Raw genomic sequence first — 14,862 nt, forward strand, 5'->3', positions numbered from 1 at the left:
GGTGGAACAGCACAGTTGTGCTGCAGATGTTCCACATTCTGTATTTGTCTGATTGTGTTCATGTTTAATTTGTTCCTCTCCGTCTCCTATAAGCTGAAGGTTAGGTCTAGAGGCTTTGTGAGATTCAGTTTATGAAGTTTAACAGGGAGACTCCACAGGGAGTGTGCGTACTTCCTAACGCATCATATCGGGTGGTGCCCAGTGTCGGGGTGTCCCTCTCTTGTGGGTACAGAGTTTCATTACATGGTTAAGGTGGTGAGAACCACATCTCCACATCATAAAAGGATATTTTCCCCTTGCAGTTAGCAAGTAACCTGTGGGGTGATGTGTTGGAGCCTGCCAAGATCCTGTTAACCTTTCACCCGAAGGTTTGAGCATCCATTGATAATTGATGCCTGAATCGAATAGTTTAGTTAGCATTTTCTAGAGCTTACTTTGGCCAGAAGCTTTATTTACAACAATTCTTCCCAGAACTCCAGAAGAGTTAGCAAATGAGCTACTTGGAGAAGCTAAGTCCCATTGTCAGTTTATCAGACAAGTGTTAAACTCCTGTCTACCCATACCCCACCCCACAAGTCTCCCTCTCCTTGAATTAAGTACCTGTGCTATACCAACCGCTAATGCTACCAACAAAAGGACATGTCGAGCACCATTCTGAGCATTTCATGCGATTACTCTTTTTTTGATATTAATTAATTAATGTATGTATTGATTTTTAAGTAGGCTCCAAGCCCTACTAAGGGCTCGAACTCATGACCCTGACATCGAGAGTCACATGCTCTACAGACTGAGCCACATAGGCACCCCGTCCCCTCCAACCCCGGCCTTTTTTAAAGATTTTGTTTTTAAATAATCTCTACACCCAATGTGGGGCTTGAACCCACACTCTCAAGATCAAGAGTTGCATGGTCTTCCAACTGAGTCAACCGGGTGCCCTTATATGATTATTCTTTTTAATCCTCAAAATAATCTCATTTTAAAGGTGAGGAAACAGGGGCACCTGGGTGGCTCAGTTGGTTAGGGATCTGACTCTAGCTCAGGTCATGATCTCACAGTTCGTGGTTTTGAGCCCCACTTTGGGCTCTGTGCTGACAGCTCAGAGCCTGGAGCCTGCTTCGGATTCTGTGTCTCCCTCTCTCTCTCCGCCCCTCCCCCACTTGAGCTCTGTCTCTCTCTCTCTCAAAAATAAAATAAACATTAAAAAAAAATTTTTTTTAAGGTGAGGGAACTGAGACCCGAGGGGATTCAAACACTCGCCCAAAGTCACAAAGTTACTTAGGGTATGAAGCCCAGGATATGTGACTCCAGTGGCATCCACTTCTGCCCCCTCCCTCCACGCCTATAACCACCATATAACTGCCCAGCATTTGCTGAGTGTGCTATAGTGCTCTTACAGATACAAACTTATTTTAATTTTCCTAACTCCCAAGGGGTAGGCAAGAAGATGCCCATTTAACACACTGTGTGGCTCAGAGAGGTTAAGCATTTTTCCAAGGTATCACATACACATCTAATGAGTGGTTAGAATTTGAACCCATGCCTATCTGGCTTACAGTACAGACCCGTTAGAGTTGGGTGTGTAAGAAGCTCAGTTTGGGTTTGGCAAGTGCATGGGCAGGTGTGAGGGGCCTGCACTTTGAGAGGTTAAAAAAAAAACCCTCCCCGCTACCGTCCCGCAGGGAAAACGGCCACCCCACCTGGCCCGGTCACTTCACGCAGTAGCCGGGCATGCGCCCTGGAGCCAACCTGCCCTCCTTTCGAACCTTCCCTCTATAGGCTCCGCCCATCACCGTCCAGGCCCAATCCCTGGGTGGAGGGCGGGGCCGCCACGGGAGTGGGTGGTAGTTAAGGAGAGTCAGGAGCCTGGAGTCGTGCGCCGGAGTCAGAACTGCGTCTCACGACCCAGGCGCCGGTTGCTGAAGGAAAGCGAGCGAGAGATGCTGCCGTCGCCGCTTCCTGATTGGCTGTGCGTTGATCCCTCTTCGTTCTGATTGGCAGCGGGTGAGCTAGGTATGTAAATGAAGTGAAGGGGCCTGAAGAGAGAAGGGAAACCCTCGGCGGGGTCGTTTGGCCGGTTCGATCCCCGGGTCCTGCCGGTACGCGCCGGGGCTGCCCGGGATCGAGATGCGCGGGCCTCTAAGTGTCGCCCGGCCGGGTTGGGTGAATCACGTCGCAGCCCAGGAAGGGGGCGGAGGCGCCGGCTTCTGGCTCCGGCTGCGTGACTCACCCGCCCCCGCCGCCGCCGCTTCGGAAGGAGCCACCTCCACTGCCTGCCGGAAGCGAGCGCAGGCAGAGAAGGCGGAATTAGTCCTCCGGGGATCCCAGCCCGCACGGTCCTGGGCGGCAAGCTGGAGCGACAGCCAGGACGTGGGGGCAGTGTCGAGGATCCCGGGGTCTGAGGAGCCGGAATCCCCGGGGAAAGCCGGCCTGGCGCCGCTAGGGGGCACCGGGACCAGGGGGCGGAGTCGGGTGGGGGCAGAATTCCTGCGGTTCTGAACTCCCGGGTCTGCGGGGAAGGAGGCGAGGACCGTTTTTAGTAGGGTGGGGGGTTACTTCTAAGGTCCTGTTGGGGCAACTCCCCGGGGACTGGACCTTGCAAGCTTCCAGTCTGAAAAAAGCAAGTTGGGGCTGGGGTCCAGAACTCCAGGGGCCCCTACCTCGGGGAAAGTGTGGGTCCTCAAAGTTCTCTGAGTGGCCCCCTGTGCCCGTCAAGATTTCCCGGCAAGCTCTGTCTACTAGGCCTCCCAAATAAATCCTGAATCGATCAACTTCCTTCCACGTCCACTACCAATCACCTTCTACTCCAAGCTACCATCATCACCCCAAGAGTGCACTAGCCTCCAAATGGAGCTTCCGATCACGCTCTTCCCCGTCTCCACTCCTCCCCACTCATCTTACTCCAAGCAGCTGAGGGGGATCTTCTGGAAACCTAATCCACAGCACCACTCTATTCCCTGCTCAAAACCCTTCAGTGACAGTAAAATCCAAACTTCTTGCCTCTGCTTGCTTTCCAAACCCTGTTCCCTCCCATGTCACTCTGTGCGCTGACCACACTGATGTTTTTTTCAGTTCAAGCTCATCCAGCCTCCAGGTCTTTCTTTGCTTTTGTTGTTGTTCTCTCTTCCCTGAATGCTCTCCCCCTAGTTCTTCTATAGCTGACTCCTTCTCCTGCTTGAGGGCTCCACTCAAATGTCTCTTACTCAGAGGAGCCTGCCCTGACCACCCCCCAGAATCTTTTAGTGTCTTCCTAGCACCATCTGTACATTTCCTGTATTTAAAATTTCTTTTTTTTAAATGTTTATTTATTTTTGAGACAGAGAGAGAGCATGAATGAGGGAGGGTCAGAGAGAGAGGGAGACACAGAATCTGAAGCAGGCTCCAGGCTCTGAGCTATCAGCACAGAGCCCGATGCGGGGCTCGAACTCACGGACTGTGAGATCATGACCTGAGCCGAAGCCGGTCGCCCAACCGACCGAGCCACCCAGGCGCCCCTACATTTCCTGTGTTTATGTATGTATTTGTCTGATTTATAGACATTCAATAAATGTTAGGTTAAACTATGTGAAACAGCTGCTTTCATGGGTTAAAAAAAGGTTGAATATTGGGCATTTCACATGGTTCACTGAAGAAGCACAGAATAATAGCTATTAAAAGTACTTGTTAATAAGAATAGTTACAATGTAGGGGCGCCTGGGTGGCTCAGTCAGTTAAGCATCTGACTCTTGACTTCTGCTCAGGTCATGAGATCGAGCCCCGAGTCAGGCTCTGCGCTGATATCAAAGGGACTGCTTGGGATTCCCTCCCCCCCTCTACCTCTCTCTCCCCCTCTCTCAAAATAAATAAACTTAAAAAAAATAGAGTGCACTAGGCACTGTTGTAAGTGCTTTTTGTATATTATCTCATTTACTCCAGAGAACAACTCTTATTATCTTAAAGTTTCCCTAAGGAAGCACAGGCTCAAGAAGTTAAATGACTGGCCCGAGATCACACCAGACACCAGTTACCAGAGCCAGGGTTTGAACTTGCCACGGACTTTCTATAAGTGAATGACTCGCCCCACCCCCCACCCCCTGCAGATGATGCTGAGCAAAGGTCTGAAGCGCAAGCGGGAGGAGGAGGAGGAGGAGCCCGAGAAGGAAGCCTTGGCAGTCGACACCTGGTGGCTGGATCCCAGGCTCCCAGCAGTGGCACAGGCACCCCCGGCTGTGCCCTCCAATTCCCTCTTAGACCTCTCGGTGCTCAAGCTCCACCACAGCCTGCGGCAGAGTGAGCCGGACCTGCGGCACCTGGTGCTGCTAGTGAACACCCTGCGGCGCATGCAGGCATCCATGGAGCCCGAAGCTACCCTGCCCTCCGTGCCCAGCCCGCCTGAGGCCCCTGGCGTGGCGGCTGACAGCCTGCTGGCCAGCTCAGACGCTGCCCTCTCAGCCTCCATGGCCAGCCTTCTGGAGGACCTCAGCCATATCGAGGGCCTGAGCCAGGCCCCCCAGCCCTTGGTGGACGAAGGGCCGCCGGGCCGCCCCAGTGGCGGGGCCCCACCCGGCCTGGGTGCCTTGGACCTGCTGGGCCCAGCCACTGGCTGTCTGCTGGACGATGAGCTCGAGGGCCTGTTTGAGGACATCGACACCTCTATGTATGACAGCGAACTTTGGGCACCAGCGTCTGAGGGCCTCAAACCCGGCCCTGAGGATGGGCCTGGCAAGGAGGAAGGTCTGGAGCTGGATGAGGCCCAGCTAGACTACCTCCTGGACGTGTTGGTGGGCACACAGGCGCTGGAGCGGCCACCGGGGCCGGGGCGCTGACCCCCACAGCGGAGATGGTGGTTTGGTGTCCAAACTGAGCCTGGTTGCTGGACTAACTGTCCTTGGAAAGACACAGCTAACTTCCCTAGAACGGAGAGAGGGGCTTTGGAGAGACAGAATCCGTTCCTGAGCAACTTCACCTCTGTCCTCTTGTCTAGGGCCAATGAGGGGAGTCTGGGACTGGCCCTTGGGAGGGGATGACAGGGCCCGGTGGCTGGAATGTGATTTGGACCAGGCCCTGTGCTGGACTGAATCGGCGGAGGTCGTTCCCGGGGATACTTTTTCCGTGATGTGGGACGAGACTGCACCATTTTCTGGAAATTAAAACCAGTCCTGGGTTAATTCAAGTCTGTGTGCTTTGTCTCTGGGCTAAGGCAAGGGTCAGGTAATAACCTCCAAATTTTACTGAGCGTGGACTGTGTGTGCTAAGCACCTGACGTGTGTTCACTCTTTTCATCTTTGAAATTAGATGGCCATTATTACTATCCCCATTTCACATTTTGAGAAAACTGAGGCTCCAACAGGACATCGCATGAGGGGGTGGGTTTCAAGCCATGAACTTTACTGCTTTCTTGTTCTGGTAAGCGGATGAGTTAGCTCTGGTAACTGGCCCTCTAGAAAACTCCCCCCAACATATTCAGCCAGGTTTCCCTGATTGTGCATGATGATGGTGGTCCTGGTAGCAGTGGAGTAGCCCCAGGCCACCAGAAATCATGACCTCGCCTGAAGTCTACCTGTGTGTCTTGAGGCTGGGGGTGGGGCAAAAGGGAGGTTTCAGAATGAGCCAGAAATAAAAGCCCAAAGCTGAAGGCTTGATGGAGCTTCTCCAAAGAGCTTTGAGAGCCAGCTCTCCAAGAAAATGGGGAAAGGCACGGGAGACTCCAGCAAGTTAAGAAGAAAAAAAAAAAATCCACTCGGGGTCTCAAATCTGCCTTTGGGCAGGGATAGGGCAATTTGGAGGGTGCCTCTGAAATAAAGGCACCGGGTTTAGCGGCTTGACCGCAAAGCAGAGGCGGTCCTGCTTTCCTTCTAGAAGAAACCCAGGCCTGGCGAGCTGGGGCCACCTGCCCCACTGCTCGTGTGATAGGGCCCGCCCGAGCGCCGCGCCGGGTGTCTGCGCCGCCCCCGCGGTCCAGCCGCATTCCTGGCCCGGCTGGGAGGGGCCGCACACTCAGAGGCCTGGCACGGGACCCAGGAGGCGTCCTTCCTGGCGGCTGTGGGGGCAGGGCAGCGCCCCGGGTGAGGGCGGGGGGAGGGGCACGGTGAAACCCACGGGCGGCCGGGGGGCCGGGGGCCGGACGGTGACCTGCGAGGCCCGCTGGGCCTCCAGTGGGGTAACGCCGGCAAGAGGACACCGAAATCGCCGGGCCCCAGAGCCTCCACCCTGGCCGGAAGCTCTAGGGTGGCTGAAGCTGGGGTGGAACTGGGGGAGGCGGGCAGCTTCGGCGGCCCCTCGGGCCGGGAAGGGGCGGGCAGAGCGGAGCTTCCTGGAGGAGGAGAGGAAGTCGTGCCCATTTCTGGAAGTGGATGGGGCGGCCCGGGGAGGGGGAGTGGAAATGGCCCGAAGGGAGCTGGTGCCCTGGCTGAGGGTCTTCGGGTGCCTGACTCCTACACCGGGTGACTCCAATGGGATTCAGACCTTGAGAGTGTGGGTTGAGCTCTGCAATGCCCCCTGGTGCTCAGTCTGGGGGTCTGAGATGCCGCTGCCTTAGTTCCCTGTAGATCTGTCCAGTGGTCAAGTAATCTCCCAGTGTAGGGCCAGCAATGCCCTCTGTTTACAACACTCTGGGGGCCTGTTTCCGTTGTCTCTGGGTGCCAAACTGGGGGACAATCTGTGATGCATACTGATGCAGACAGCCTACCCATCTGTCAACGATGCTCGCATCTGCCCCTGTGCCTACTTGGCCAGCGATGCCCCCTCTCCCCAGAGCCTCTGTATACAGTTGCACAGGTTGTGGGCTGCGCATAGACTCCATGTTTAAGGGGCTACTATGCGTGTTTCAGGCACCATTCATTTACATATTGACTGCAACAGTTTCCCAGCAGATGGAGGTCAAACGCCTTGGGGAAGGAGTATGCCTTTTGCACAAAAGCACCATATGGGCTGGATCAGCTATAGTCCCATCCCACTGGTGCCCTCGGGTCTATGAGCAGCTCGCGCCTGAGGACCTATTCCCCCCACCCCCTACTCTCCCCATGTCTGACCCCCAGATGATTGCGCAGGCTCCCAGGCTCTAGTGTGCCCCACCGCCCTCAGGCTCAACCCCAAGAGGCCACCCTACCTCAGCCAGCAGATTCCAGGGCCCACACCATTCCGAGCTGAGCCACCAGCCCTGGCGCTGTTACTCCTTTTCACAGAGCCTCTGTGTTCCTGCCAGGACACTCCCCAGCCAGGCTAGCTCCCCTCCAGGGGCATTCCCAGGATCCCCCATCACACATACACCTCTCTTCTCAACACCTGGGACAGTTGTCCTTGCTGTCCTTCACTCCCCTCCCTTCATCCCTTCTCTTATTCAGAAAAGATGTATGCTGGCCTACTGCGTGCCTGGCTAAATCTGACCGTGTCTGTCCTCTGCTCCTCTGAGATCTGAACTCTGCCCCTACCAAGGCTCATCTCCCCCACCTCCCCGTCCCATTCACGCACTTAAGGAACATTTACTGAGCACCTGTGGTCCCAGTGCAGAAATCTATGCTTTTTTTTTTTTTTTAACATTTATTCATTTTTGAGAGTGAGAGAGACAGAGCATGAGCGGGGGAGGGGCAGAGAGAGAGGGAGACACAGAATCTGAAGCAGGCTCCAGGCTCCGAACTGTCAGCACAGAGCCCGACACGGGGCTCGAACTCACGAACCACGAGATCATGACCCAAGCCGAAGTCTGACGCTCAACCGACTGAACCACCTAGGCGCCCCCAGAAATCTAATTATGCTTAAGTCGATGATTATTGATGCAATAAGCCATTGAGCAGAGGTTGTGCTGAAAAGCCAGATCGCCTGCATTTGAACCTCTCTGCTTTGCCATCCTGTGGCTCTGTGACCCTAAGCAAGGGACTTCACGTCTCTGTGCTCATCTGTAAACTGGAACAGTAACAGCCTACCTCCAAGGGCTGTTGTCCCGAGGTGGATGGGCGGGGGGGGGGGGGGGGCTGTTGTAGGCAGAGGGAACAGTATAAGCAACGGCTAGCCCCTGAGGGACCCTAAAACTTTTTCTAGGATCTGGAAGCTCTGGGTTTGGCTGGAAAGAAGGAGAAGCAGTGAGGTAAGTGATGGGGCTGGAGGGGTCTGCAGGGGGCCAGGGCGCAAGGGACACTGGGTGAGGGACTTTACTGCTAAGGTACTAGGGAATCACGAAGTGAAGGAATCCCTCTGGCTGCCATGTGGACGCAGTGGTACAGAGGTGAGACTAAAGGCCGGGAACCCCGAGGGGAAGCTGGGAAGGGACATCACATCCGTGGCAGGATGGTTGGGAGGAAGGGGAGAGGGGTTTGAAAACCAAGAGGACAGGCTCCGGGATTGATGAGCCTCGATGGGGCAGGGGCCTCACACAAGGCCCAGGGCTCTAACCAGGAGACCCACGGGGACAGTTGGGGCTGCCTTGGGATGGTGACTGGGGGGACAAGCAGGTCTGGGGTTGACGCTGAGGCCAGAGAGGGACACAGTGGGTGAGAGGGGCTGGTGGGGGGACACCCAGGAGAAGGCATCTGGGTCTCGAGGCCCGTGGGACTGGGCTTAATAGGGAGGGTGGGAGGCAGGAGCAGGCAGGGGTGATGTGAGTGAGGGAGAGATATTGGCTGTGTTGCTGGGCACCCAGCTACCACTTGGCTCGGAGTGGATCGGAGAGGGTGGTCCCTGAGGACAAGCTTCCACCTCTTTCCCCAGCCGCACAGGATATCCTGTGTTTACTGAGGTGGCCTTGGCCGGAACCGGGACACTGGTGCCACCCCCTAAACTCAACTTCCCATGGCCACACCCCCTGGGGTGAGGGAAATTGAGAGACACAGAGAGAGACAGAGGGACAGAGACGAGGAATGAGGATAGAGACAAAGAGAGGAACAGAGAGGTACAAAGACACACAGACACACTGTTCATGACAAAACACGGCAAACTAGAAAAGGAAGCTTCCTCAGCTTCCCCTGCCTCTTTTACATTCCCTGATTTCTCCAAGGGGCCCCTTGCACAGGCTGTCCCTCTACTTGGAACCCACTCTCACTGACCCACCACCTACCCAGCAGCCTTCCGTGAACTTTTTTTTTTTTTTAATTTTATTTAGTTTTGAGAGAGAGAGAGAGAGAGAGAGAGAGAGAGACAGAGTGTGAATGGGGGAGGGGCAGAGAGAGAGGGAGACACAGAATCCTTAGCAGGCTCCATCCAGGCTCTGGGCTGTCAGCACAGAGCCTGACACGGGGCTAAAACTCACAAACTGCAAGGTCATGACCTGAGCTGAAGTTGGACACTCAACCAACTGAGCCCCCCAGGTGCCCCTCCACGAACTCACTCCTACATATCCTTCAGGTGCCAGTTCAAATGTCACTTCCTCCAGGAAGCTCTCCCTGCCCTTTCTGGTAGTACCAGAGTGCCAGGCCCCTCTTATAGACCTAGATCTGTCCCTCATAGTGCTTAGCTCAGTATGTAAGTATACACTCATTTCACTGATCACTTCTTTAATGTCGGCCCTCATACCCCCCCCCCCCCCACACACACACTGGGAGTCTTGTGAGGGCAAAATCAGGGTCACTGCTGTGTCCTAAGCACCACCAAGCCCAGGGTTGGATACCGAAGGGGTATCTGTGAACAGCTGCTGAATGAATGTATACGTGAGGAGGAGATATAAGGGGCATGTTTGGCCCGGGGACACAGCCATGAACAAGGAAGGACATAGTTGTCAGCTCCTAGAAATTTCACATGTGCTGACCTCTCTCTGGATTCTCCTCACAGGCTGTTCCCTCTGCCCATAAAACTTCCCCTCCCTCTTCTCTTGCCTAGCTCCTGTAGGTCATCCAAGTCTCAGTTCACATGTCCCCTCCTCCAGGAAGCCTTACCTGACCTCCCTTGCTAAGCTGGAGCAAGGGACCTTTCCTGGGCTCCCCCGTCAAGGCCCTGACCTTTTTCCCTGTGACTCTCTCACCCCAACCCTGGGCCATGCTGGGTCTGTGTCCCTGTTGGACTGTGAACTTTGTGAAAGCAAGCCTGGGCTATCTCAGTCACACTGTGTCCCCGGCACCATCCAGCGTAGGGCTGGACTCACTAACTGCTGACATTGGATAAAGACTGCTCCCTTTCTCCCCTCTGGTACACTTTGCCTGCATTTGTCCCCTCTCCCTGGAAGCCCCTTCCTACACTTTTACCTGACTCCCCGCTTCTCCACCATCCAGTTTGACTTCAGAGGTCACGCCTTCCAGGAATCCTTTCCTGAGCCTGCCCCCCACCCCCACCCCATGGTACATGGTAAATGTAAGTCTGTCGGTATCTCCAATGCCCAGCAAAGAGGCTGCTGGCAAGGGCTTGTGAATGTTTGTTGAATGAATAAATGAACAGGTGAATGGTTGAATGAATCAATGAGAGAGAGAGAGAGAGAGAGAGAGAGAGAGAGAGTGCACTGGGGTGAGGGGCTCCTCAGGACCATCAGCAGCCCCATTTCTTCCTCCCTTCCCAGGAGAAGGGTTCTGGCAGGGTTCTGGCCACACCCCAACCCTTGGTGGCTGCCAGGCCTGGATGGCATTTCCCAGAGCTCAGCACATTCCTGCCTTCCCTGGCGGCTGAGAGTGGGCAGGGGGCATTTTGGAGAGAAGGGGGGAGGCCCCTAGAATTCTGGGATCCTGCCAACTTGTGCCGGGTCCCCATGCCCTCAGGGAAGTAGGCCCCAAGCTCTCGGTGTGGCGGGGAGGGGTACAGGTCCACAGAGGGGCCAGGGGGCTGGTGTGAGGGGCAAGGTTGACAACTGAGGGGAAGGCCTGGTGGCTGTGCCTGGCCAGACAATGGGACAGAAGCTGCTGACATGCACTTTGGGGGTAATCCCCAGTTTCATCCCAGCCCTGGCCCCAGGCCTGGGCTCAGAGAGCCCGGAGCATCGGAGCCAGCGGCCGGGTGGGTGCAAGGGGCATGTGGGGGTACTTGTGCTCTCTGTGCCGCCCCCCGGGGTCTGGTGAGTCAGGGCAGGCTGGGGCCGGGGGCTGAGGGATCAGGGTGAGGCCTGGGGGCCTTGGTTTGGGAGTTGGGCAGGTCGGGGTTCAAATCCTGGGGCTACCAATTACTTGCTATGGGTGACTTTGGGTTTCACTTACCCTCTCTGAGCCTCCTTGTCTGTTTTATGAAGGGGACAGAAGAGAGTTGCAGGGTCTCTGGGCCTAATGTGTTTCCCGTGTACCCTGGATTCTGGGAGCAGAGCTCCGGGTGCCCAGCACATTCTTTAGCACATGATGGGTGTCCCCCCAGCACAGAAACTCCATTAAACAGAGAAGTGGGGTTCCCCTGTGGCCAGGCCAAAAGCCCCTCCCCCAACAAGTCTAGCCGGCCCCCTAATTTGTGTGACTAATAATGCAAAATTCTTATAAGGAGCACTCACTCTGTGCCAGGCACTTTTTCAAGTTTTTAGCCTCTTTTAACGCATCTCATCTTCACAACAACCCCATGAGGTGGGCGCTTTTTATCACCCCTGTTTTAGAGACAAGGAAAAGGGGGCCCAGAAAGATGCCGTGGCACAGCCAGGAGGTGACTAGACTGGGATCTGAACCCAAACTGACCGGGAGAAGGAGTAGAAGGAGTTTATTTTAGGGGCCCCTGGAACCAGTGGGGCCATGCCCGGGTCTGGAACCAGGAAATAATGCCTGTCGGGTGATCAGCCTCCAAGTGGCGGGAGCAACGTCCAAGTCCCTGGAACAAGGCTCCTGGTGAAGGTCTCAGCCCAGTCCAGGGCGCACAGCCTGTCTGAGCCGTCTTATGGCTCCCCACCCCCTTGCCTGTGGATGTAGCTGGGGGGGGGGGCAGGGATGTTTGTTTCCCCACCACCCACTCCCTGGTGATGTCATGCCTCAGCAGCCAATGGCTGGGGTCTCTCCCTCCTCCCCCTCCCCATTCCTTTTCCCCCCCAGCCTGGGGCTGAGGCTGAGCAGACGGACTGGGAGCTCTCGAGGTGTCTGGAGGCTTAGGGGTAAGAGATCAGCCTGTCTAACCCGATGCTTGGCCAGGCTGAGAAGCCAAGGGAATGAGACCCAGGGTCCTGGGAGGTGCTGGCAGGTGCTGGCAGATACTGGGAGGGTACCTGGGCTCAGGAGGCAGTGTGGTGTAGGAGTTAAAGGCACAGACTTTGGAGCCAGACCCTGGGTTCGAATCTCAATGTTCCCCTCTTTCTGGCTATGCAGTCTTGGGCAAGATGCTGCACCCTTTGTACCTCTGCTTTTCCATCTGTGAAATGGGCTGATGGAGAGTAAATGAATTGCTGCTTACAAAGAGCTGGGCAGGATGCCTGGGGTGGAGCAGGCTTTTTGGTGCTTGGAATAGGGTGCTGGGGAGGCAGCACTGATCCCGTTGGTAGGAGGCAGGTGCCTGAGCTGGGTTTCGTCCCTCACCCAGAGTTCCCCTTGGCTAAGAGAGAAAGTGGGGCCACTGGTTAGCAAAACCTGGATACGAGACACTTGAGATGCACAGCCCGCCCTCCAACTGCTGTCAAAGACTAGTGTATATTACCTGAGCACTTACTCTATACCAGGAATATTCTAAGCACCTGCTGTTATTTTGTGAATCCTCAAAGCCACTCTTAGTGGCTCCATCTCACAGATGAGGAAACTGAGGCCCTGGGAGGTGAAATACTTTGCCCAAGTATTCAAACCTGAGAAATGTTAGAGCGGGGACTAACTGAGGGAGCTGGGAGGCCCCTGCCAGCACGCCTCCCCCTCTGCCTCACAGATGGTCTAGGGGCCAGGATGAGTCCGGTCAACTCCTCACTCCCACTGCTGAGGGCACCAGATCACTGGCAGTTAGGGAAGCTGAGGCTCTGGGTAGGCAGAGCTCCTAAATGGGGTTGGCACCAGCCATGGGGAGAAGAGGGTACAGAGGGGCAAATCTAGGGGTTTCCTCAGCAGGCCCAGCTCAGCTGAAGGGCCCAGGGCCCAAATGACAGGCACTCACCCCAGCCACTCTGAAGGGCATTGGCGGCATCGTAAATGGGAATCTAAGTGGCACCTTCCTCCGGGAGGTATTGTGAGGATTTAATGAGCCAAGGTAGGGAAGGATCTTTGCACATAGTAAGTGCTCAAGAAATGGGGACTCTGAGAATTCTAGAAGCTCAGGAATGTACCAGGGGAGTGCCATAGGAACCGCTCAAGAATGGCTCTTGGCACCTGGGAGGCCCTGCCTGGACTTGATTCACCGGGGGAACCCCAATAGATCGTCCCCTAACACAGTCAGGGACCCCCAGGAACCTCCCCCTCCCCTCCCCTGCCTAATGGGATGGGTAGGGCTGGGAACAGAGAGTGCCCGGGGTGGACGGGGTTTCCTTCCGAAGCCACCCCCACCCCATGCCAGGACCTGGGTATGTGGCTCAGGAAGGGCACAGTTAGGCTAAATATAACCTGGGTTGGGCGGCTGTCCCAGGCAGGGATGAGGAAGGAGGGCACTCTCTCTTGCTCCCGCCCCAGCTAAGCTTCCTGTGCCAGCCTCTGGGTGTGACCCTCGCTGCCCTGGCCTGAAACCGGGAGCTTGCGGTCCAGGAGAGCCTCCCCTCCATCTCTACCACCTCCTACACGTACCAGGCTCTCCCACCTCCAGCTCAGGATGCTATGTTGTGTCAGGGACTCAGTCTTGCAGACCCAAGTTGTCTGTTACCGTCATATCCTGTCACTGTGATATCTTAACCCTAATTTTCTCGTAAGTAAAATGGGGGTACCGAGGCCACATCTGTAAAGTGCCTGCCCAGCCCAGAGTCGGCACCAGAGAGGTCCTTCTAAAAATGCCCGTTTCGGGGCACCCTCAATCCCCATGCCCTCCCCAGTTGTTTTGCTGCTTGGGCTCCTCCAGTGCTCAGAGCCACCAATACGAGTTCAGTTACAGAGTTGGGGGTCAAGGGCAGGGTCTTGGCTGTGTGACCCCAGACAGGTCACTTCCCCACGCTGAGCCTCAGTTTCCAACTCTAAAACAGCCACCGCATTCAGGGTGATTTTGAGACTTATGGGTGGCAGCCCTGGGTCCAGTTCAGAGGAAATGCCACAGATGTGGGAGCTGAGGGCTCAGAGGGGAGCCTGGGGAAGGCCATGGAGACCAGGACTCCTAGGAGCACCAGAGAGGAGCCCTCTGCTACTGTGGGGTGCCTACCAGTGGAGTGGGTACAGCTGGAGCATTGAGGGGTCCCTGTGTCCTCTATCTTGGCCAGTGGTGGGCTATGAAGAGCCATTGTGCGGCTGGGGGTGGGTGGGCAGGGGCGGAATGTGACTGGGCCCAGCAGATGGGCCATTGTTTGAGGGAATGTGCCGCGTGAGGCCTGACCTTTCCCTGTAGAGTGGGGGTTGGCGGGTTGGCATGCCAGGTGGGGGCTGGGAGGACAAGGCCAGCGTTGGCATGAGGAGGGGTAGAGAGACAGTATCCACTCCCCAGAAAGGTCTGTTGGGGAGTCTGCATGGGAATCCCAGTTCTGCCGCCTTCTCACTGTGCTGTGTGACCTTATGCAAGGTCCTTGGCCTCTCTGAGAGGCTAGGGTTTTCCGCAGTGAGGAGCACAGGGCTGATGAAGAGTAACCACTCCAACACCCATTGGTTATTATCATCCGTATAAGAGTCTGGAACTCTCAGATAAGTTCAAGTCCTGGCTTAGCCATTTGTGACCATCCGTGCATGGCTTCCCTTCTCCCAGCCTCAGGTGTCTTTTCCGTTAATGGGCTCAACGATTGTCTTGACCTCACAAGAGTGTTCTGAGGTTTATGTGCAATGACCCCTGTGGGACATCTGACACAAGATCGGGACCACGGGAAGTTCTTAGTAACAATGATAGTAAGTGCTTCTGAAGCCCCTCCATGTACCTGGAATTTTATATTTGCTAACGTATTTGACAAAGTAGGTGCTCTCCTTCTCCCCC

The 14,862-nt window shown here is 55.6% G+C and overlaps 1 protein-coding gene across 1 annotated transcript; it reads left to right on the forward strand.

Moving 5' to 3' along the window:
* Positions 1-1,862: 1,862 nt before the first annotated feature.
* SERTAD1 (SERTA domain containing 1) lies at positions 1,863-5,149 on the forward strand. Its single transcript, XM_047078033.1, has 2 exons — positions 1,863-2,010; positions 4,077-5,149. The coding sequence occupies exon 2, from the start codon at positions 4,077-4,079 to the stop codon at positions 4,800-4,802; it is 726 nt and encodes a 241-aa protein (XP_046933989.1). The 5' UTR covers positions 1,863-2,010; the 3' UTR covers positions 4,803-5,149.
* The last annotated feature ends 9,713 nt before the right edge of the window (positions 5,150-14,862 follow it).

The sequence above is a fragment of the Lynx rufus genome, unplaced genomic scaffold, assembly GCF_022079265.1.
Source record: "Lynx rufus isolate CCGP_SWC_20201006 ecotype Redwood Valley unplaced genomic scaffold, mLynRuf1.p SCAF_16, whole genome shotgun sequence".
Lineage (NCBI taxonomy): Eukaryota > Metazoa > Chordata > Mammalia > Carnivora > Felidae > Lynx > Lynx rufus.

Coding starts and splice junctions, on each gene's coding strand:
- SERTAD1 (XM_047078033.1), top strand. CDS start 4,077: ATGATGCTGAGCAAAGGTCTGAAGCGCAAGCGGGAGGAGGAGGAGGAG.